The sequence below is a fragment of the Penicillium chrysogenum genome, assembly GCF_028827035.1.
Source record: "Penicillium chrysogenum strain IBT 35668 chromosome Unknown utg000002l_segment0_segment0, whole genome shotgun sequence".
Classification (NCBI taxonomy): Eukaryota; Fungi; Ascomycota; class Eurotiomycetes; order Eurotiales; family Aspergillaceae; genus Penicillium; species Penicillium chrysogenum.
In genome coordinates this window covers 4,404,031-4,426,579 of record NW_026622750.1, presented here as the reverse complement: position 1 = coordinate 4,426,579, position 22,549 = coordinate 4,404,031, and the positions used below count along the sequence as shown (strand labels likewise).

Sequence of the window (22,549 nt, the reverse complement as noted above, 5' to 3'; positions counted from 1 at the left end):
CCACGAGCCCAGCGATGTAAGACTTGCGCTCCCTCGCTGCCACGAGCCCCGCGAGTGTAAAAAGGTGCTTCGCAGAATAGGTCTGCGTAAACAACAATTCTCGCAGGGAGGTGCTGCGTCAACAATATGCCTCGCAGGGAGGTGCTGCGAAAACAAGGACTTCAGAGCTTCCGTGACCACGGCTGTCGCTGCCACGAGCCCAGCGATGTAAGAATTCTGCTCCCTCGCTGCCCTGAGCCCCTGGAGCGTAAAAATGTGCTTCGCAGGACAAGTTCTGCGTCAACAAACGTGCTTTGCAGGGAATTGCTGCGTAAACAAGGCCTCTAGCGACGTGCAGGCACCTCTTCGTGGTGTTAGGGACCAGTATTCGAGTGTTCCAAGAGTATTCGGAGAAGCAAAGACCTGCGCAACATCTTCATCATCTGTTCATTGTTCCGAAGGGCCATCATAGGATACATAGAAGGTGTCCTAGTTAGATCTTCGCCAATTCAATAGCCAAAATCATAAAGTAAAAACTGAAGGCGTCTTCATTATCAAAGGACGTATTTCCCATTCCGTTCCCTTGATAGCTTGCAATCCAATAGCTTCCTCGCTACAATAGAAATTGGCATCTTTCATTAGATGTAGGCAAACAGAGATGAGCATTGTCTTGGAATGCCTGTTGTGTTGAACAGTTAGTGTTGAACCGTTAGTGTTGATGTGAGTGTTGATGTGGGTGTTGATGTGGGTGTTGATGTGAGTGTTGATGTGAGTGTTGATGTGAGTGTTGATGTGAGTGTTGATGTGAGTGTTGATGTGAGTGTTGATGTGAGTGTTGATTTGTGTGGTGATGTGTGTTGATCGATAAGTGATGCCTCAGTGTTCATATTATGGATGGGAGTTGATTGTGTGTTGTGTTACATGTTATCTGAGATACAAGTAGGCTGGTGAACAGGTATATATGTATGCACGTGATCCCAGCCTCATTATTATCTCAGCAACCGGGATATTTCAACACTCCCACTCGCTAATCTCCTTCGTCAGGAGGATATCAGCGATCCTTCATCACGGTTGCCAAGCCCCATTAAAACCTCCCAAAACCAGTGGTAAAAAGGAAGGAAAGGGTGCCTGCATGCCCCGTTTTTACTTTTTCCTTTTCGGTATGAAGGCTCGTGTCTGACCGGGCTATTATTCAATGCCGAGGCCTTTTCGAAACCATTCAAATTTATCTCGTGCAAGGGGCTTCGTGAAGCCATCCGCTATCTGTTCTGACGTGGGGATATACTTGAGCTCCACTGTCTTGGCGTCTTGGACTTCTCCTTGCCACTTTCGCTGGATCTCCATATGCTTTGTACGCGAATGATATTGAGGGTTTGAGGCCAGCGCAATGGCTCCCTGGTTGTCGCCGCAGATGATCGTTGCGCGTTTGCCCTGGCCCATGTTCAGCTCGCGGAGGAGTCTTCTCAGCCAGATGGCTTCCTTGGTTGCTTGCGTCTGGCCCATGAATTCGGCCTCGCAGGTAGACAGGGCAACAATGTTCTGGCGCTTTGATTGCCAGCTGATGGCTCCACTTCCAATGTTGAAAAGATACCCTGCCGTCGACCGTCTTGTCTGGTGACACCCAGCCCAATCTGCATCCGTGAAGCCACGGAGCATCTGAAGCTGACCTTTATACGCAAGACTGAGGGATTTGGTGCCTTTGAGATATCGAAGGATTCGGCGGGCGAGCTTCATATGTTGTGAACCAGGATTTGCCAAGTGTCTGCTTGCCGCCGAGACAGCGTATGCGATATCGCCTCTAGTCCCAAGCATGATATACATCAGCGATCCGATCACACGCTGGTACCCGTTCTTTACATTCGACGGGCAGATGTATCCAGGACCGCTTTCTGGTAGAGGTGAAGTGTCTATAGGCGTGCTGACTTGTGCACAGTCTAACATTCCGAATTGTTGAACGACTTTGTGCACGTAAGCCTCTTGGCTGAGATAGACCATTCTGTTCTGCCGATCTCGCCGGATGGTCATGCCGAGGTAGTAGCTGCAGGGGCCAAGATCTGTCATATGAAAACGATTTCTGAGGCTCCTCTTGATCTTCTTTATCTCTGCAATGCTTGGTCCGATGATCAAGAGATCGTCCACGTATACTGCAATGTACATGCTGCTCCGAACAAAGATACTGAGATCGGCGTTGATGGGCTCGAAGCCAAGGTCCCGGAGGAAATTTGTAAGCGTCTGATACCAGATACGAGGTGCTTGCTTCAGACCGTAGAGTGCCTTTCGAAGCTTGCAGACTCTCGATGTGCCGTCTGTAGTGTGATGCGGCTGTTCAACATAGGTCTCATGGTCTACCCCGCCGTATAAGAACGCTGTTTTGACATCCATTTGTTCGATCTCGAGATCCAGGGCTGCGGCAATTGCGAACAGGGCTTTGTAACTCATTGGTTTGACCACGGAAGCAAATGTCTGATCATAATCGACACCTTCTTGGGTGAAGCCTCTGACTACCCATCTGCACTTGTAGCGAACGATTCTCCGCCTGGTCCTCGTTTGAGCTTGAAGATCCACTTCCCGCTCAGGACTCGGCGATCCTTGGGAGGGTCAACCATTTCCCAAGTTTTGTTTTGTTTGAGTGATTGTAACTCTTCACCCATTCCCTTTTCCCATTCAAGCCAGCGTGGATCGCTCTTGGTCTGTCGAAGGGACTTCGGTTCGAAGGGTTCTATCTCTTCCGCTGCTACGGTCAGGAAGGTCGGAATGACATTCTTGTCAGGGATATTCATCAATATGAGTTCTTCTTGGTCATCACCAGGTGTGTCTTGAAACGTTTGTGTGTCACGGAGCTTGAGTTCTGGGTGGCGTTCCAGTGAGGTTTGTTGCACTATGTGTTTTGCGCCACCCTCCCGTAGCTCGGAACAATCTAGCCAATCTGGGATTCGCCCTTGCTGAGCATCGCCTTGTTGCTGGTCGCTACCGGGTGGTGAGTCAATCCTAAGGACGGAATCCTGTGAAGCAGGTGATAAGGGTCCGAAGGTATCGTCACTCCGTGTAGGCGAAAAGGTTATATCTCCTTGTCCAGCAACGGCGGGCTGCGAGTTATTATCACTCGACTGAGGCAGATGCACTTGCACTATGTCGTCCCTTGATCTAGGCTGTGTTTGCCCTTGTGGCGCCAGGGAGATTTGACGTCCCGAGGCTGGCACGGATGCATGTCGCATACTGGCCGACGGTTGGTTTATTAGTCCCACCGTCTCACTCCCCCTGCGGCAGCAGCCGTTGCCACAGGAAAGCTCTGCTGTTTGGCTCCCACGTCTTCTCTGGTCTGCGTGGAAGGAGTGTTGAGGACTTCATGAAATTCTGCATTTGGCGTACCAATGATTCTGCCGTCTTCTAGCAGGATGCGATAGTTTGTATTTCCTTCGTATCCCAGCAGTAGACATGGCCTTGTTCTTGGTCCCGTTAACTTCTTTCTCTGTTTGGGTGGGATTAGATACTCTCCCTTGGATCCTATGACTCTCAGCCGTGACAGGTCAGGCTTGTCACCATACCAAGCTTGATACGGAGTCATGTTACGTTTGGATGATGGTGATCGATTCGAGAGGAAGGCCGCAGTCCGCGCAATCTCCGGCCAGAATTTGGGCAGTAGTTTCGCATGCGCGAGCGTTGGTCCAACTCGATCGTAAATTGTCTTGTGGGCTCTTTCAGCTACCCCATTCTGCTGGTGCTGGTCGACGCCCGTGACTTCGGCTTGGATTGCCCTTGAGAAGAGGGTAAATTTCATTTCTTCTCCCACTTGTTCCGGGATCCGGTCAAGACGAATTCGCCTGCATTTACGCTCAGGGCGTTCATTGTGGTCGAGGAAGTACCGTAAGGACTCAATGACGTATTCTTGCCGTCGTGGTATGGGGACGATCTCAACCCATCCAGTATGGTCGTCAACGATGGTTAGCCAGTAACGACTGCCATCAAGGCCCTCCTCAAATGGTCCTGCAACATCGATATGGAGGAGCTCCATGGCGTATTTGGCTCTTTTGCACGCGTCTGAACGACGATGGGGGGTTTCAATCATTCTTCCCTGAAGGCATGGGTTGCAAGGTTGGCGTGGCGTATCATCCCGAATGCCGTGAGCTTGCTTTTTGAGTCGTTGTATATTCGCACCGCTCATGTGAGCGAGCCTATTGTGCCAGAGTGCCGACTGCGGGCTGACATGGTAGGCTGGAAAAGCAGGTTTGGCCCATAGGTCGAGTGCGTAGACGCCATGATATTGGCTCGCGGTGAACAGATTTTTCCCATCTGATTTATTTCGAATAATGGCGCCATTGCTTGAGAAATCGATCTTTGCTCCCCGTTTGAGAAATTGCAGCACAGATATGAGATTCGCATGTGCAGTTGGGACGAACAGAACGTCATCTAATACGGGCCATTTCTTTCTTCCTCGTACATTGCACAGGACATTTGCAACTCCTATACCGGAAGGGGCCGTTGAGGTATCGACGCTTCTCAACGGTGGGCCATCATACTTGTCCATCTTTACGAATCTCGAGGCATTGTTACAGACGTGCTGAGCACACCCACTATCCACGATCCAAGCGTCACGGATTGAGAGTGTTTTTGTGGCCATCATACTGGGAATGTGGCCAAAAGTGGCCACGTTTCCTTCAACTTCGGCTCCGAATGCTGCATTGATATCTTGTTTTGAGACTTGTGTCGCCATGAACGTCGGTCTTTTGGGGTCTCTCGGTCCTTCTGAATCGTCGTCTTCATGGTCCGTACTGGCCCGTCTCTTAGATGGCTTACGAAAGTCCTTGTATGCATCGTTGGGTCTTGGCCTGCGTGTTCTTCTCTCCTTTTCTTGGTCCCTCAGGTTGGGATTCTTCTTGAAACATTGAGGCTCCCTATGATAGGGTTTTCGACAGAAAATACAGAAAGGGACATTGTTGATCTCGATCCGGCATGTTTTCCCATCTGAAGACGGTGTGACTTCCTTGTCTCCAAGGCTTTGGCTGAGTGTGAAGGCAGGAAGTGCATTTGCATCTGCGGATTGGTTGCTCAGCTGTCCTTTCCTATGTTCCTCCTCAATGGCCTTGTTCTCAATGTAGTCGAACTTAGGGGCTGCTTTGGTGATATTTCCGTTCTCGTCTCTATCATTGACAATGTCCATTTGTCTGAAGATATGGTCACGGAAACTTTCATATTCTGGACCTAAGGCATGGAGGAAAAAGAAGGTTCGTTCAATCTCGGAAGTGACACATGCGGGGTCGAGTAAAAGTTCCTCGGCATGGATCTTTCTGATCTCGGCCCCGAGGGCTTGTGCACTCCCACGTTTCGCTCGGGGAAGTGACATGTACCTCCTCTGAAGATTGACGTATGTTCCTGAACCTTCCGGCTTGAAGTTTTCTTTCACCGCTTTGATTAGAGTTTGGACTCGAGTGATTTCGAAGGCGTTTATCCGCTGAGCCGCATTGTGGGTCAGCTTTGCCGCGATCATTGACGAGTAAAATGTCTGGCGGTGGGACCACTGTTGCGCCTCCTCCTCTTCCAAAGGCGGTATCGTTCCATCTTTAGTCACAGGGGAGATTCGGAGAAACTCCTTACTTTCTGATTCCACTGAGACCAGTCGTTGGCATTATCAAGTGTTGGTATGGCGTTGTAGAATGAGCTCAAGCCTATTTGTTCGAATTTATTTGAATCCATCCTGATGAAGGTCAGGACTCTTCGGTGCTGAAGAATTCGGTATTTGACGTGTCACTCGAGCGGATCGAGTGGACAGAAGGCGTGTAGTCCGGTATTTCAGGAGATCGAGCCTCTAGACCAAATAGTTCTAGGCTCGAGGTCTCACTTGGTTGACTAGAATTGACGGAGTGGGAATACTCCGACGAGCTTGGAGTAGGAGTATGAGATGGAGGAAGGTATTCACTGTCTTGTAGCTCGTATGACTTGAGATGGTTGCTATACGATTCGAAGAAGTGAGGAAAACGGGCGCGGTCAACCATATATCGTGGCTTTCGCTCTGTGAAGGTTGTGGGTCTGTTTGGTCGGAGATTGTACCGATTTGAGTTATTGCCGTTTGAGGTCAACGGTGCATGTCCGATCTCGGTGTTTGTTGAGTTGAGGTGACTTGGACCCTGTTCCGGATTGGAGAACGCAGGTTGAGCTTGAAGTTGAGGGTTGCGCCCTGTGGTATTCCGGGACTTGCCGATAACAGGCGCAGTAGTGATCGCTCGGCGTGTGCGCTCTTCCAGAGGTAAACGCCCATAGACCCCGCCGAGTGCGTGTCGGGAAAGTAATGGAAAGTTCGCCTTTTGGATTTGCGAGAAGTGCCACTGACGGATGTACCGAAGATAGCATACCAAATTGAGCTCTTCGTCAGTCCATCTATGTCTCTTGTATGACCTGCGCTTTCTCGTCATGAGTTAAGGTGGCAGATAGGCCCCCCTTTTCGAGAGAATCAGGGTTTCCTTTTTAGGGGAAAGTGGCATATCACCGTGCTATAGAGAGCAGGTTGTTTATGTGTCTGTGCTAATGTGATACGTCTGTAGCGGTGTGAATCGTCTGTGGCGGTGTGATGAGCCTGCTGCCTGTTGTAAAACATAGCTGTAGACTATGATTGGTCTAGCGAAAAACTGTAGCGGTGTGGTGATTTTTGCCGAATTCGTGAGACGAGTCCGCACGATTCATTTTCCTCTTGGTCGTTAGAAAATGTCCTCTCCGTTGAAGCACTAAATGACCAATTCCAGTTCAGTCAATAGATGAAGCTATCACTTGATGGGGAAAAACTTAGGAGTGGGAGGTATTTTCCAATTTGATGTGAGCAGTGCCGGGCTCATAACCTGTTGATCGATAAGTGATGCCTCAGTGTTCATATTATGGATGGGAGTTGATTGTGTGTTGTGTTACGTGTTATCTGAGATACAAGTAGGCTGGTGAACAGGTATATATGTATGCACGTGATCCCAGCCTCATTATTATCTCAGCAACCGGGATATTTCAACAGACATCAACCCTCACCACAACCCTCACCACAACCCTCACCACAACTGTTTGCTCTAAAGTTTGCTGGCAGATACCGTATAACACCGCGGCAAAGGGACTCTACCAGGTAGCAGAATATCAAGGCAGAGGCTGAGAATACGGCAGTCGCTAACGAAGAAAGTCCAGTTTGGATCTTACTTTGGGTGATGAGATCTGCGAATATCTATCTAGGGCTCACTCTATGTATCCAATGGCAACAATTCGAAATATGAAACAGATGACGGAGATGTTGCGCAGGCCTTTCCTTCTTCGAATACTCTTGAATACTCGAATACTGGTCCCCAGCACCGCGGAGAGGCGCCTGCACGTTGCTGGGGAGCCATAACAAGTCCTTGGCGAGCCAAGACTTGCATGGATGAGCGCATTTTTACATGCACAGGGCTCATTGGCTGTGAGGGAGCGCAAGTCTTACATCGCTGGGCTCGTGGCAGCGACAGTCGTAGTCACGGGAGCTCTGAGTCCTTGGTTGCGCAGCTCTTCCCTGCGAGGATTGTTGTTCACGCAGACCTATCCTGCGAGGTGTCTTGTTGACGCAAGGAGATCTGGTTAGACTCACCGACCTAGCCACGGCAGAGCAAAGGATCTCTGAGCATTGGGATAAGCAGGAGAAACTACACAATTAGTGGCAAGACCAAATAGGAAGAGACATCCCTGATCGTTCACCCACCCCTCGCCCGCTGGGTTCTTTCAAAGCACAGAAGGAGGAGAGGATAAAGCGCGAGCTTACAAGGGAGCCTTCTATGCCAAGTGCATAATGTATGGAGCTGGTCCCCGAGGGGTGGGGGGCTAGGAAGTCGCCAACCAGCGGTGAACAACACACAGCGGCTTGCTATGTCTACCTAAAGTTACATTCAACATAATTTCAAGATCTTTTCCGCGTATAGCTATGTAGGTTTGAGTATCCCGGTAAAAAATTATTCTTTCCGGTAGGGATTCTTCATTCAGCCAATTTTGGCTGATCTTTATCTCTCCAATGGGTCAACGTCGCGACGTGCGTGGTGGAAGACTAGATAGCCGTCGCGCGAGATTGGGGAAGCAGCCGAGGAGAACATGAAGCATGAATGGAGGAGCCAATGTCGGACGTATCTCATCAGCGACCTCCGGCTACATTGAAATTAGTCGCAAGCTCTCTCTGTATTACATTAAATGGCCACAGAAAGCGCTGCTCGCCTTTTACCTTACGTGGGCCTGCTGGTCCGTTATGTAGAACTTCCGAGCAGGATTACTTCCCCCGGTATGCTAGGTGCGGGTAGCCGTTGGTTGCGATATAGAGGCCACCCGCCATATTACATATGACCGGGCTATTGCACTTATTGCGTCCATTGCTAGAAATGAGACTTACATTGAAGTACACGAGACCGGAAACTGTTATTGCAAGTGTCGGGCAATGACAGTAGATACTTTGCAATCGAACTGCCGCCGGATTCTTAAGGAGACTGCTCGGGAAGGGGGACCCGAAAAGGCATTCCGTTGGATGTAGGCCCCTCGCGACCAGAATAGCATTCCGGATAATATTGGAATGGCATCAACCAAATTCTTCCATTGTTATAATCCAAGCCAGTATAGACCCTATCCATTCTTCCTCTTCTATAGTTGGAAAAAGGTACAAGCTCATGGTTCTCAGCCTAGGCAAAGTTGTGAAAATAGAACACAAAGCAGACTTGTCCGGGTGGTCATTCCATAATGGCTTGTTGCTCTTCACAGATGCCGCGCAAAATCATCCTTACTAGGGTATATGATGGGCAAGCATCAGACAGGAAACTATAGTCCTCGATCATCCAGTCAGCGTAGTCACCAGGGGGTGAACAGTTCAGAACAGAAGAACTCCAATTGTAATCCCTATTCAACTGTTGGTTCTATCGTACCGAAAGCTTAGAACCGTTCATAGTATTAGATTTGGGTATTTCTGAAGCAACGTATGTCAAGATAACACATGATGTCGTATAAAGAGCCTGAAAGTTGTTTTAGTACATTCAGGCTGGACCTGGAAGATTCATATATGACTGCGCTAAAGGCATTGGTATTGACGCCTCCTTGAGCCACTTGTTGACGCCAAGACAACTCTTCGATATTCCCAGCCTGGAGAAATCTCACATAACCCGCGAGAGAGTATCGGAGTAGAGGAGATCGAGACGAACTATGTGACCGTTCATGATCAGCAACACAGGACTGATGATTAACATCCCAAACTCCATGGCAAAACCGGAAAGGAAGCCAAGGATGCAGCTTTGTAGAAGAGATAAGCCCATGGAAGTTAGAGGCCATCCATTAGCAAACAGTACGATACACCGCGCACTTGGGAGCTTAATAAGAACTCAGCTTGTTGAGAACATATGACTATTGTGGACTGTATACCGCGGCCCGTCATCAAATCGCTAGAGGTAAATCGAGAGCGATCAGTTGTCACATTTATCCACTAGTGAAGAACTAGTCTCACCGCACAGAAAACAACCAATTCTGCGTTTGAGGATTAAGATGAACGATTCAACAACTACCAAAAATTGGAGAGTCGTGGCTGCCCAAGACAACTTCAAGAAAGAATTGCCATGGCTAGCCCAAACCCCGTAACGATCGCCATCGGTGTTGATCAGATATACACATTCCTCCGAAATGATCGATGCAATAGTCGACGCAACACACATACAGAACGTACTCATCTGCAATGAAACGAAGGCCAGAGTGGCTTCCCGTATAGCAGCAAGGCCTTTGACTTACTACAAGGCTTAAAAATTCCACCAATGATGGAGGCAAGTCAGGATGACTGGCAAGAGTCTGCGCCGGAGCCGTGTGTACATGCCCGCTCAAATTTCCTCGCCGAAAAGAGCTTTTGACAGGTCGATATGTAGTGGCGCAGCGCCCATGTGAGTCCAAGCACCATCAGACATTTCAACACGCTGACATTTTCTAGCTACTTCCAACCAAAAGGGTTGCCAGGCCTTTTTCTGCAAGACGGTGGGGTCCGTGCGAACAATCCACTCGCCATTGCTTTGAGAGAGTCGAGCATCATCTGGCCCATGGCGAAACGACACGACCTTCTTCTCTCTGTCGGAACAGGCTTCTCAACATCTCCCCCCAGTCGTCCAACGGGCATACTGGATCGAATCTGGGAGGGGCCTCTTCCCCGACTGTTTCGGGCCATGATGTCCTCTCCATCTATGGACGGAAAGCAAGGGTTTTTGGAAGCTCTGAATTACCTACCCTATCTGTCGACGCCTGATGTCTTCCGACTGGACCAGGCAATTGAGGGGCGCTCCCTGAATCAGACGATGTGTGCTCGCTGGAAGCGATGTCGAATATGGGTTTTGCAGTTCCAGCTGAGCTTGTGAGGACCATTCTCGCGTCGGCAATGTTTTTCTTTGAGTTGGATGAAACTCCCATCCAGGGTAATGCTTCATTTCATTGTGGGAGTTCTGTTCTTTGTTCAAGACCAAATCCTGCCGAGATCTTGCAGCGGGTGCTTGTCGAGTTCCCCGGCGCAAGGTTTAAGTCTGGTCAGGAACTTGATTTAGGGAGCATAGATCTAGTCGACATTTGCCGGTTTTGTGGATACTTCAGGAAGCGCGTTGATTTTCGGGTCACCAGCCTTGACGAAATGGTCACAATAGAAATTACCAATGATACCTTTCGCGAAAGGATTGGTGGTTTCCCCAAATCGGCCCAGGAATTCCTCGATGAGCAAAAGGCTTACGCCCAGTTCGGTCGCGCAGATCACCAGACCCAAGAATGGCCCCCGCAGAGATCTTGTTACTGCTATCAGGGGTCAAAGCGACCAGTTCACTTCCTGGAGCCTGCTTTGGGGCAGAAAAGGCGGCGGTTATGAGCTGGGTGAAACTGTAGTTTGGCGAAGTCAGTTAATAAGTAGAATACAAAATTTAGCTAGGTCTCGACGGGTTACCCCGATGAAATGCAAGACGCACGGAGACTAGGTTTACTCTGGCAATAATAGCAACAATTAGATGAATCATAAGATTATTCTACATAGGAGTCTGAATTCGAACTGCTGGATATGATCTGTTTATACCTTGTAACCCGTGGACATGTGTTATGGTCGCCCTCGTTTGTTGAAATCTGAAAGCGCGAGTAGGTGGCAGGGCGAAGACAAAAGCTCGCTCGCTGTCAAAGAACCATACGACGTCTCTATAATACCACCCCTTAGTATGGCAATATACTTGGCGCCTGGGAACATTGGTGAAATTCCCAGAGACTACCTTGGCACTATGCCGGTGCTGGTCTACGGCTAAGAGTGCGCGTTTCGTCAACGGTGGTGAGAATGTGAGGGAAGCCGTTCAGAAACTATCTTAGAGCACAAATTTACTGTTTCGCCCATGAAATGGACTTTCCGTTCTTAAAACGCTAGTAACTCCCGTTCCCTATGTACGTCGGTTTCAGAGAGCCGAGACGTGGACAGTCCATGACCGATATTAGCCCTTTCCAACATCGAACTCCCGGTTACTCTCGCGACAACACTTCAAGCATCTACAGTCGATCCACGGACACAGCCAAAGATGCTATCCCTATTACTACCATACCAACTACCCTACAAATCAAGCCATCCCTTCCTGAGATAAATTTACTGGACCACCAAATCTCTATGGCGAGCGGATCTACCATGGCCTTGGAAACAACCCGGCCACGACTGAGAAAATCCAAAACACAGCCCAAAATGTCGGTTTCCGAGATGAAGGCCGAAAGAATGCAGCAACATAGACAACAGGGTCTTGAGAACGATTTTTATTGCAAGTGTTTTGAGAGCTCGACCAACTTGTCAGCACCACAATGGACGCAACCCAAAGTCTGGCTCTGCAGTATCATTTCAATCCGGCAAACAGCCCTTCTGGGGACCCGCGCTTGATTCGAGCTATCGTTTCATTAAGAGTGGTTCTTGACAAATCGCGAGCCGAGGAAACCAGTGCAGAACAGGAGTGGAAGCAGCAGTGGAAGGTCTCTCTTGTTAGGCAGTCTTCGCTTCGATGGCTTTGACACTTCCAGAGCTTTGTGTTGCTTTGACTCCTTTCAAGACAGATGACTGAGGACAAGCGGATGAGGTGGGTTCGGAATGAAAGTGGACGGAGTGACCTGACACCTAGACAGAATTAGATCTGTGGCTTGAGCATTTTCACGGAACTTGAAAGTATAGGAGCAATTTCAGAATTCATTCTTTATATTCCTACTCTTTTTACGAGACGGTGCAGTTCGCCATGCGCTTGATGTTGTAGGTAGGATGCGCGGACGACCCCTAAGTACTTTTGAACTCCGCGTGTAAAAACTGTTTCACTTTAGAGACGAAGTCGTCTTCAACGCTCTGAAGCACTCTCCTGGCAGCTTCCGGAAGCAAAATCAACCGCCGGGCTAAATGATCGGGGTGGGCTTCACCCAAAGAAATTTGTAAGCGGGCATTGTGTTTTAGCTGGGCTGTCAGCTGGTCGAACTCTGAAACCGATGTCTTCACGAACTTTTGAATGCGACAAAGTCTTTTGGAGCTTTCGAAGCCAGCGATGTATTTCGAAAATTTGATGGCCGCGCGAACCATCTTAAGGAATGTTTTCCGATCGTGTGGAATGCGGTGCACAGCTACGTGGCGAATGCTACTAATCACGCGACGGCATCCTGTTAACGTGCTCCAGGTCAACTGAAAACATTCGTCCTTGACTTTTCCTTGATGGACTTCCAAGAGACGAAAGAATTTGTGCAACTCTAAGCCCTCTGGGCAAGTCCATCCGGCTGCGAGAGACTCCGATGGAAGCTAACGCTGAAGGAAGCAGAAGGCATAGGTTTCGAGTTGTCGCTGTATGACTTGCAGGATCTGGTGTTGAGCGCAAAAGGGAAAGTAGCGAGCCGAAAATCCGGGTAGCGAGATTATGCTTTCCATCACCCCTGTCCGAAGTGGTTAGCTAATTAGTAAGCACGCCGTTTGTCAAATTCGGTGACAAACATACCCTCATGTAGCAAATCTTTCGGGACCATAGAGGTGATTAAGTTGTGAATTTTAGCCCTTTGGGGGTTTTATAAATAATGATCTAAACTAATGAAGCGATATGTAGCCTGTGAGCTGCTGAATTCTCCTAAATATATATCATTGCTAAATGTGAGAACCTGGTTGACTGAGGTTGGGGTACCGTTTAAGTGGGTAGAATGAATTCAAAAATTCCTCATGTTTCTGAGTAGGCGATAGCATCAGGGGCTAGTCCAAGAGGTCCCACAACCACTCTGATTCGATGTTGTTTCGGACACCAAAGTCTTTACAGTGGCTGCCTGTTCGAACAGTGACATGCCCACGTGTCCTCCGCAGCGCGGTGGGCTCGACGGATATATGATTTATTCTCAAAGAACAGTCGAGGTAGGGGATGTGGAGAATCCGGCTTTCCTGACAAGTGCGTGATATGTTAGGAGACGATATGAACGGATAAAGGATACGCGCGGCCAACTTGACTAACCTGCAGCCGTAGCGACACCCAGGGTAAATGGTCTTTGCACATAGTGCTTCGTGTTAGGAAAATGCGTGCATAAGAATCAAATCTACGCACCACTCATCCAACGGGGTACACCACAACACTTTTGACAGCCCTCATGATGCAGCTTCATGTATGCCCGAGGTGATTCTTGGGTAGTGAGCTCTCTCATTGGTTGCCTGTGCCCCGGTGTTATCCTCTCGATTTTTAGCTGAGATGGCCAATGTCAACTTGTAGGCTAAGAATGAGAGACTTTGCGTCTCCTTTTTCTTGCAGGTGGACTTGTGCTAACAGTCTGACTGTCTGCGTAGGTACAGCTCACCTGCCATGAAGCAGGACAGAACATCAGCATTCCTCTGTGTCTTTCAGATTTCCAGGCTTGGAAAGACACCAAATGGCATCCGAGGGCAACGAGTATCACACACGACACCAGCAGCCTAAGCCGCTTGAAGGTATTTGAAGGTTTGAATGACTAAAACGACAGGTATGAGTCGGGCAGTGGTATACGCTCCTCGGGGTTCAGGTCTTGTATCAGGTAGACAAATCGAACAATGGCCTGCCTGATACACAGAATCTATAGGGAGAAAGGGAGAAAGAAGCCGAGGTCGATACGAATCTTCCGGTGACTTATTGACGGTAGTAGTCATGTGGAAGGGACAGACAGCATACGATCGTATTGGTATAGGGGAGCTCGAGCAGACAAGACTTTTGTTCGCGTGCATTCGACTCAAGTGACAGAAATGAGGGTGTTCCCCTGTTGTACGATCCGAGTCAGCAAGGATTGATCTACTTGGACGAGTTGTCGTGGCGTACCTGTTCATCGAAACTCCAATGTGCGCTTGAGATGGGACAATCAGTTTGCGCAATGATCATATCGGCTTCACAACTAGATCACGTACAGCTCTCTGCAATGCAGTCACCAGCCATGCCACGTCGCATACAAGCTCATCGCAATCGGCTGTCGCTTAAAAAGCCGCGCTGAGGTGCACAAGACGATTTGTTGAGACAGTAAACGCACGTTACGAACCCACTTGCGATAAACATTGCACTTCCATAGTGGATGAATGTGTCGCGATGCCAGAGGTTCAGGACTCCACAATAGTGTGAAGGCGGTGGGGACGAGGGCGGAAGACGCGACTGTGCAATTTCTTGTTACAAATGGACTTGCCACGCGCCTTTGCCGTCTCGGGGACTTGCCCGGTGCGCCAAACGTGACTTCTTCGGACCGACAGCCGGAAAGTGCGACGAATATGAATACAACATGGAATTAATAGCGATTGCATTGCTGAAGCGAATTTGAAGTGATCTAGTTGGGAAGCTGACATGGTTAGGAGGCTAGCTGATGGTCTCGTATCAAGCGTACACTTTTGCGAACTTTATCGACAGGTAAGGAATAACATGTCGCCCAGGTGGCTCAAGCCTTGCTGACTCGGATCGTATAACAGCACGCTCTCATGGTATGCGAAGCGAGCAAATGTCGTGTTTGCTCGAGCTCCCCTATACCTATACGATCGAATGCTCTAACCCTTGCAATGCGACTGCTGTGGCATCGACGATGAGTGACCATACCGTCCATATCGTCTACATCTCCCTCTCAGTCGGCTCTGTGCATCAGGCATGCACTGCTGCGTTTACCTGATGCAAGTCTCAATTCTGAGAGGTTGCTGCGCTGCCATTTTTGTCGCCTTTCCTGCAAGGATACCGAGTGGTTGCCCTAGCGTGAAACCAGCCGCTGCAAGCAATTTAAAACCCCTGGTTAATGTCTAGCGGCCAGATGACCCTCATGGAATGACGTGGCCTTACCTGTCACACCCTGTGTCAATGTGTCTTGGCCTCCACACTGCGTTGGTCTGTCGACACTGTCATGGTGTAATCGACCATTCCGGTGTTCTTTAGCTCGTTGGCCCATCTGAAGAGATGTTCAAGCTCGCGGTTACTCCCGATGGTCAACAAGAAGTCAAACTTAGGTTTGATGGAGCTTTCCGCATAGCGGCACACCTGTTCCGCCGCGGAAGCCTGCTTGATGCTTATTGGCCCGACTATCACAGAACCATCAAGTATCACAGCGTGAATACCCTGGCTGTTACAGGTATCATTAACCTGGTCGGCACACTCAGCTGCAAGACGCTTAGCCATGCCTTTATCGGCTACCAACCCGTAGTGAAAAGCAAGCGAGTAGTGGCGGGTTTCAACCCAGCTGCCTTCCATTCGTTCCCGGAAATATGCCAGGATATGCGAAACCCCGTCTTTCCAGGTATCCGTATACGCTTGATCCACTAGCTGGGTCCACTCTTTTGCGTGCGGCTTACGCAACAAGCACCCATTTTCGGCAATCAACCCCACTCCAATCACGTGACGGAAATGCCTTTCCAGTTCTTCCGGCATTCGCGAGCTCAGCACGTAAACATCGTTCGCAGCATCGTCTGTCAGATCGGTCAAGGTCGCAACCGTACGTTGTGGGGTCGCAATAAAGACGTTATTCGGGGAACCCCACGGGGATAATGTGCCCTCGAATTGGATAAAGATCATACGACGGCTGGCATGTTGATATCTCTCTTTGAGCCTGGCGACAGAGAGATGGGGCAGCGTCATCATTCGGTACGGTAAGTGCTTGTCGCCGATATAAGCCATGCTTTCTTTGAAAGACTTAACCCAATTAATTGCCGAATTGTCGAGTACCAGTTGGTGGAGTTTCTCCCAATCCCGCTTTCGTTCCCTACAGTCCCGTATCAATGCCGCATATAACGCGTTCGCGCACTGACGAATGTCCCATGGGTTGACCAAAAGCGCATGATTGCCGAATAAAGATGCACTACCGGTGAATTCGCTAAGAATCAACGAGCCGTACCGTTTGTCACCATATAGGCCGTCTTGGCAGTGTATGAATTCGTGGCTTGTTAGGTTCATTCCTTCTCGAAGGCTAGTGATCATCAATGCGTCTGCCGCCGTGAGTAGTCCGAGGTACTGCGGAAACGCAAGATCCTGCTTGAGAAATACCAAGGGTTGATGGTTGAGAGTTGCATACAGGGAGTTGATTCGCATGGCAGCGTCGGATATACCTGCTTCCAGCTTGTGCTGCTGCGTCGTGGTGGTGACGACTTGTATTAGGACAACCTGATTCGCCCATTCCGGGTATGCGTTAAGGAAACGCTCGTAGCTTAACAGCTTCTGACAAATCCCGCCAACGGCATCTACCTTGTCGCAGGAGACGATGAGGCGCTTTCCACGGTGCGCGGTTGAAATGCTGTCAATCCAGGAATTGATATCGGCCGATTTCCTGCGTCTGTCCCAGCAGGTTGGGTCAATGCCAATTGGGCATGTGGCGACTTTTACGAAACGATCTTCCAACTCAATACCTGCATCGTTGGCTTCCACGGAGAGGATTCTAGCACACGTGCGGAGAAAATGACTGGAATACTCTCCTACTTGGAAGCCGATCAAATCGGCACCGAGCATCCCTTCAAGGAGCTCCTTGCGTGCGGCCAAGCACCTAAAAACTTCAGAGGATGGAAAGGCAGAATGAAGGAAAAATCCAATGTCGGCTTCAGGGAGCATCTTTCGGAGTATGGCGGGGACGAGCATCAAGTGATAATCCTGCACCCAGATTGAATCGCCTCTCTTCCAGTTTTGGGCAACGCGCTCCGCAAAAGCCCGGTTGACCCTCACATAAAAGGCCCAAGAACAGTCCTCGTAGGCTTTGCTCTTTGGGCTGTCGGGGACCTGGTAATGAAATATCGGCCAGAGAATGGTCTTGCAAAAGTGCATGTAGTGTCCGTCAAAATCACGGTCGTAAACAAACACAGTCAAAGATCGGTATTCATCCTCGAGCTTCCGCTCGAGGGTCATCCGGTCATAATGCTCCATCGTATCGGTTTGTACTCCGAGTGTGCCCACCCAAATTGGGTCATTAAGATGGCCCATATCCGTAGCGGAGCGAATAGCGTCTGCTAATCCGTCGTTGCCTCTTTTAGCAGGAATAACACTCCATCGATGCTCCCCTTCTGTGGGTAGCCAATTCTTCTGATGCGATTTTGAAAGGAAATCGTCATGCGTACATTCGCTTACTTGAACGGGTAGGTTGGAGGTTAACATGCAATCGTTATCCGTGGTTGCGTCAGGGGATGACGGATGCCCTTTTAATGCAGTTTCACCTCTGTAGTCGCCATCGCGCCTACTCCGCGGTGGATTGAGTGTTTGGGGCAGGCGAGCGTGGGCTGGCAATTGAACCTGAGAGGAGCTGGATGTCTCAGGTTGAGGGGCCACAGAATGAGGAAGGAAACTAGACCATGGTAATGAGTATTAATTGTGCGGAGGTAAAGCTCATGTCCACATACAGAGACACGACGAAGACCGTCATAGTAGCCAGTATCTTGACTCAGTTGGGTGCGAGTGGTTTTACCTACGGGGAGCCAAGATTCACACTAAATGTACGTATATATATAGCTTGAAAGCAAACATGAAATATACATAAGCACTCCGGACATCTTGTTAAAAGTTGGTAAGAAAGACGTCATTTTTCTCATGGACCCCAATTGGTGGTGTCCTAGCTTGGTAATTCTTTTCTTCACTATCTATTTTGTTTAACTACGTCTTCCTTTATTTTTGGTTAAGTGAAACTATGAGTGGATCAAGTGCCATAATTTATTTCATCTGTTTCAGGAATTAGAATGAATATGGGTGACAGTGGAAGCAATCTGTCTACTTTTAACTCCGATCGCCGGGTAAAGAGCAGGCAGTGTTAAACTGCTACTGAATATTTGTCGGATGTCTTAATACTATGTATATCTAGCTCACAGCGCAAAACGATTTATATCCGATCCTGTCTCTTTAACCTTGGAGGACGGGTAAATTGGAACATGGGGGCGTGAAAATTTGCCGAAATGCGTTTGATCCATGAGGGGAGGAGGTGCAGTAAATTCGAAGCCATAGTAATAAGAGTTGCCGGACGACTGTATTTTCGAATAATATTATCACGCCTTGAACTTCTGCACTGTAACTTCCACTTAAGAAGCTGCGATACGTGTCTATCGCACTTTCCGCCTCGGAAACGCTACCCATGTGATGGATGAACATACAACTCTAGTGAATATCTTTTTGCCTACACCCGCCCTATGGAGCAATAAGTACCGCAACCTGGGCAGTAAGGTAAATCTAAGCTTAATCCGAGTAGTGCCTCAATATACGTAGCGGAAAATTTGCCTGGTATATGTGCTTCGCAGCATTAATGCTTATAGTCGGTGAGATATTTCCTAGCTAAGAACGCGAAATTTGATATCTATTCGAAGCAGAGCTTGCGACCCAACTAATTTGTTAAGACGGTAGCTGCCTAACCCCAGGGATGCGGGACGTAAAGTGTCTTCATCAGGACATCGTTGTGTGAGAGAAAAAGCGTTGGACCGTCAACCGCGTACCTGATTGGTTCGGCGGTTAACATAAAGCAGTAGACAAAGAGTAAAATAAATGAGCGGCCAGAGTTTTGACATGAAAGAGTCATAGTTGTCCCGCAATTATTGGTTATCGATTGTGTGGATGTGGAAGGAATCAGTAGTCCATGCCCGCCGAGAAAGGATCTTCGAAGCGTTGGCATCCCGGACCCTGCCCCACTAACGGTCTCTTTTTTACTAACCTGCAGAGCTCGGCTTTGTGAAGTGTGTGTACATACATTTGCATGACTGTCTAAGAATCTGCAGGGCATGTCTGTTCAAGGCGGCCCATAAAGGCATAATCCAACACGTAACATCTGTTTAAACAGTATTACCAGCACGGCTAATCCAGTTTCGGCATGTGACGATTGAGAGGGATCTTTTTCTGCGGACAGCGTCCGAGCCGTCCAGTGTGACCCGAGCTACGATAAATGAAGCAGCAGCAACTGGCCCCATCTTTTGCATAGAGCAGTATGTGGGATGGACGATATACCACCCGGCATCCCGCAGTAATTCAAAGATCGCTCATGGCGCAGCGCGGCAACAGCCCATTATAACACGATCGCTCGTTCTCTCCGACAGTTAAAGCAAGCAGGAAGAACCAGGGATGATGGTTGAGAGCATCACTATCCCCGTATACCGGGGGTCTGGCGGGAACATCTTCGTACACAGGAGGCATCTCCACATCGGGGCAGGCATCGAGGCCTCCGTGTTCGGCGATACACAGCTCGAAGCTTCTGCGTAATACGCGGGTAGCGCAGTGCTGCGTGTGAAGTTTATTCTTGCGGCTTACACGGACATCCTCGATGATGACAAGTTCAATAACAAGGTCGTGCGTGACTCTTAGACCGTCTTGGCAATCCGCCTCACACGAGGAGTTCCCTGCAGGGCTAACGCTGGCTTCAAGCTCCATGCTGGTCTCTCCTCCGGCTGAGTCAAAGTTCCATCCGCCTATCAATTCGTTTTGCCCGATAACGCGCGTCTTTCGGCGAATAGCACATTTACCTTCGCTGGGAGCTTTGCTGATATGCTTCTCGCACGCTCTAGAAACCACTTCCTGATGTTCCTTGATACGCCATGCAAACTTCATTAAGCGGCAGCAGATCAGAGTTTTGCCACACTTGTTCATGACACCAGCTAGTACCACCTTCAGCGGAAACTTTCCCACGAGACTTACGACTGAGGGCCGTATGAGTTTTAAGGTGAGAGTTGTGGGTGGAAAAGTCCGGATGGATATCTTCTCGACGCCAAAACCGAGCGCACGGCTGACCTTAATAGGGACTTTCAGGATAGACACCTCGCCGGTGATGCTCTTCGCATATGCATGAAGAAAATATATAACCTGTCCTAAGGAGCCGCGACAGGAGGCTGGAAGGTGTCCAGGTATCCGGTATTCGAAAGGGTGGTCATGGGTCTGGTTCTTGAGATGAAACTGTGTAACGAAGTCCCAGCGATTGAGCTCTTGGGCAGATGTGGCGCAAGCACGACAGCGTCTCGAGACTGGGTAATTGGTTGCTTTCTCAAAAATAAGGCTTAGGCTTAACTTGTGCAGTATCACTGGGCAGTCCGATTCAGTTTGCGTAATGCGCAAGTGGCCGGTGAGTAGCGCTCCTGTGGAGTTGGCTGGTGGACCGTAGCAGACGAGAGGCGACTCAATCGAAATGTCTAACTGTGCGGACGGTGACGCCGGGCATAGCTTCTTGTGTCGGTATTTGCTAAAGCGTCTGACAAGTCCTCCCTCCCGGTGCCCTATGTCGCTGTTACCTTGATATTGAAACATGACGCTCTTCATAGAAGCTAGCCACGCGAGGCCGCGTTTGCTATCAATTCCGGAGGCTCTGTCAGTTTTATCGAGGTATATCAGGTGTGGAAGAATCTCTTAGGCATAGGAAACAAGACGGCGGCGTTCTCTATTCCAAACTTTGGCCGCTTTCGTCTATGACTGTCCGATGTCGTCATTTGCCGTGTCAGTTTACGAATGGTAGGGGCTCGGAACATTTGACACTTTGCAATTATTCTCTTCAAGTACACTGAATACTGGCAGGAAAGAATGTGTTGGTAAAATACAGTATGTCAATATCGATACATACCGGTAATTTATGTGAGAATTTCAAGCTCTCATGAAATTCGATGTTACAAGTTACTAGTAACGCTAGATTGGAATATTTAGATTGCTATATAAGGCCCATTTAGGACCTTTAGTTGGATAAACCACTACAACAAAGCGCCATGGACGGCCTGGCAGCTATGGTAAAGGCAGGATTAGCATCGGACGGCGGTGATATACAATGCATACCAGACCTGTCCACATTCACAGTGGACACATGACTTAATTGGACTTAATTGGGTCAAAATCGCAGCAAATTCGGCATTATATGGCAGCTGATGCTTCCAGCCATATTCGGGGAGAGTCGGGGATAGAAGATAATTTTCCTGTCTGTAATATTCATTCTTCTCTACAATTAGCAGGAATAGGACAGTGATGAATTCAATAATCTGGGGCAACGTTGATGCTTGCTCACTACTTCATGACGTCATCATCCCGATCAGCGTGCTTGGTCGAACCAATGAGTGCCGCCAGTGCTAATTGTAACTACAACGAATTCAGGTACCCACTCGCTGGACTATGTCACACTACCCTTAATGACGTCTGACGTATACTAAACTGTGTCACATCGTAATGGAAAATAACGTGCTTTTAATCAAACCCGACCGGAATAAATTCCTCCGCCGTCAAGAGCGTTCTAGAACAACCTAACGTCAGGGTGGACGTCAAGCACAGATACGGCCGAACGGCGCTCCACCTAGCAGTCTTCGCAGACAAAATAGGGCTCGTGCATCTGCTACTTTCTAGTGGCAGCGACCCTGATCTACAGGATGACTCAGGCCACTCGCCGTGGGCCTGGGCACGTCGCTCCAACAGGCCCGTGAAGGAAATGATTTTTTCTAACGATCCGAAGTCTGAGGTATTTCTTGGTACTCAAACATCACAGGATGCTGAGCCACCTCTTCACCAAGCAGTATCCTATGGGTCGGTAGACGCTGTCAAACGGCTTCTCGGAAAAAGGGGTCTGGATTTAGACATCCAGGACCGGAAAGGCTATACGCCGCTCCATCTCGCCATTCAAAGCAAACGCCTGGAAATTGTCAATTTGCTCCTAAGTCACCCCCGTGTCAACTTGAACTGCACAGACAAAGATGGCAACACGCCACTTTGGCTGTCTATTTGCTCACCATGCGACGAGGTGACCGAAAGGCTGTTGGCCAAGGAAGACTTCCACGTTAATTTTGTTGGAGGCCGCGGGAGATTCGAGACGCCGTCTACATCTCTACACCACGCCGTGACCAGGTTGGATATCGTGCTCCTACGACGGCTGCTTGCGGTGCCAGAGATCGGTCTGAATCTCTGTGTTGCAGGCCACTCTCCAATCTCCATTGCCGGATCGCACGGACACGTGAACACAGTTGCTTGTCTACTGGATATGGGGGGCGTGGAGATCAATGGGAGGGGTTTAATAGATTTGCCCATTTGCCGAGCGGTTGCACATGGCCATCTCGATGTGGTAAGACATTTAGTGCAACAAGGCGCACATCTGAACATCAATGAAAGCACCAAATTGACTCAGGACACTGCTCTCTGCGAATTGGAGATGGTCCAGGCACTGCTAC

At 49.1% G+C, this 22,549-nt stretch overlaps 4 protein-coding genes across 4 annotated transcripts; all 4 read right to left on the bottom strand.

The window, feature by feature from the left end:
• Positions 1–3,214: 3,214 nt before the first annotated feature.
• N7489_004956 (GAG-pre-integrase domain-containing protein) lies at positions 3,215–5,464 on the bottom strand (the record flags this gene model as incomplete). Its single annotated transcript, XM_056710708.1, has 1 exon — positions 3,215–5,464. One exon carries the CDS (start codon positions 5,462–5,464, stop codon positions 3,215–3,217), a length of 2,250 nt encoding a protein of 749 aa, XP_056569129.1.
• A 217-nt stretch (positions 5,465–5,681) lies between these two features.
• On the bottom strand, positions 5,682–6,386 carry N7489_004955 (uncharacterized protein; the record flags this gene model as incomplete). Its single annotated transcript, XM_056710707.1, has 1 exon — positions 5,682–6,386. One exon carries the CDS (start codon positions 6,384–6,386, stop codon positions 5,682–5,684), a length of 705 nt encoding a protein of 234 aa, XP_056569128.1.
• An 8,889-nt stretch (positions 6,387–15,275) lies between these two features.
• On the bottom strand, positions 15,276–17,814 carry N7489_004954 (trehalose-6-phosphate synthase; the record flags this gene model as incomplete). The annotated part of the gene is made up of 2 exons (XM_056710706.1): positions 15,276–17,736; positions 17,792–17,814. The coding sequence occupies 2 exons, from the start codon at positions 17,812–17,814 to the stop codon at positions 15,276–15,278; spliced, it is 2,484 nt and encodes an 827-aa protein (XP_056569127.1).
• Positions 17,815–19,394: 1,580 nt separating this feature from the next.
• Positions 19,395–20,660, bottom strand: N7489_004953 (uncharacterized protein; the record flags this gene model as incomplete). The annotated part of the gene is made up of 1 exon (XM_056710705.1): positions 19,395–20,660. The coding sequence occupies one exon, from the start codon at positions 20,658–20,660 to the stop codon at positions 19,395–19,397; it is 1,266 nt and encodes a 421-aa protein (XP_056569126.1).
• Between the last annotated feature and the right edge of the window lie 1,889 nt (positions 20,661–22,549).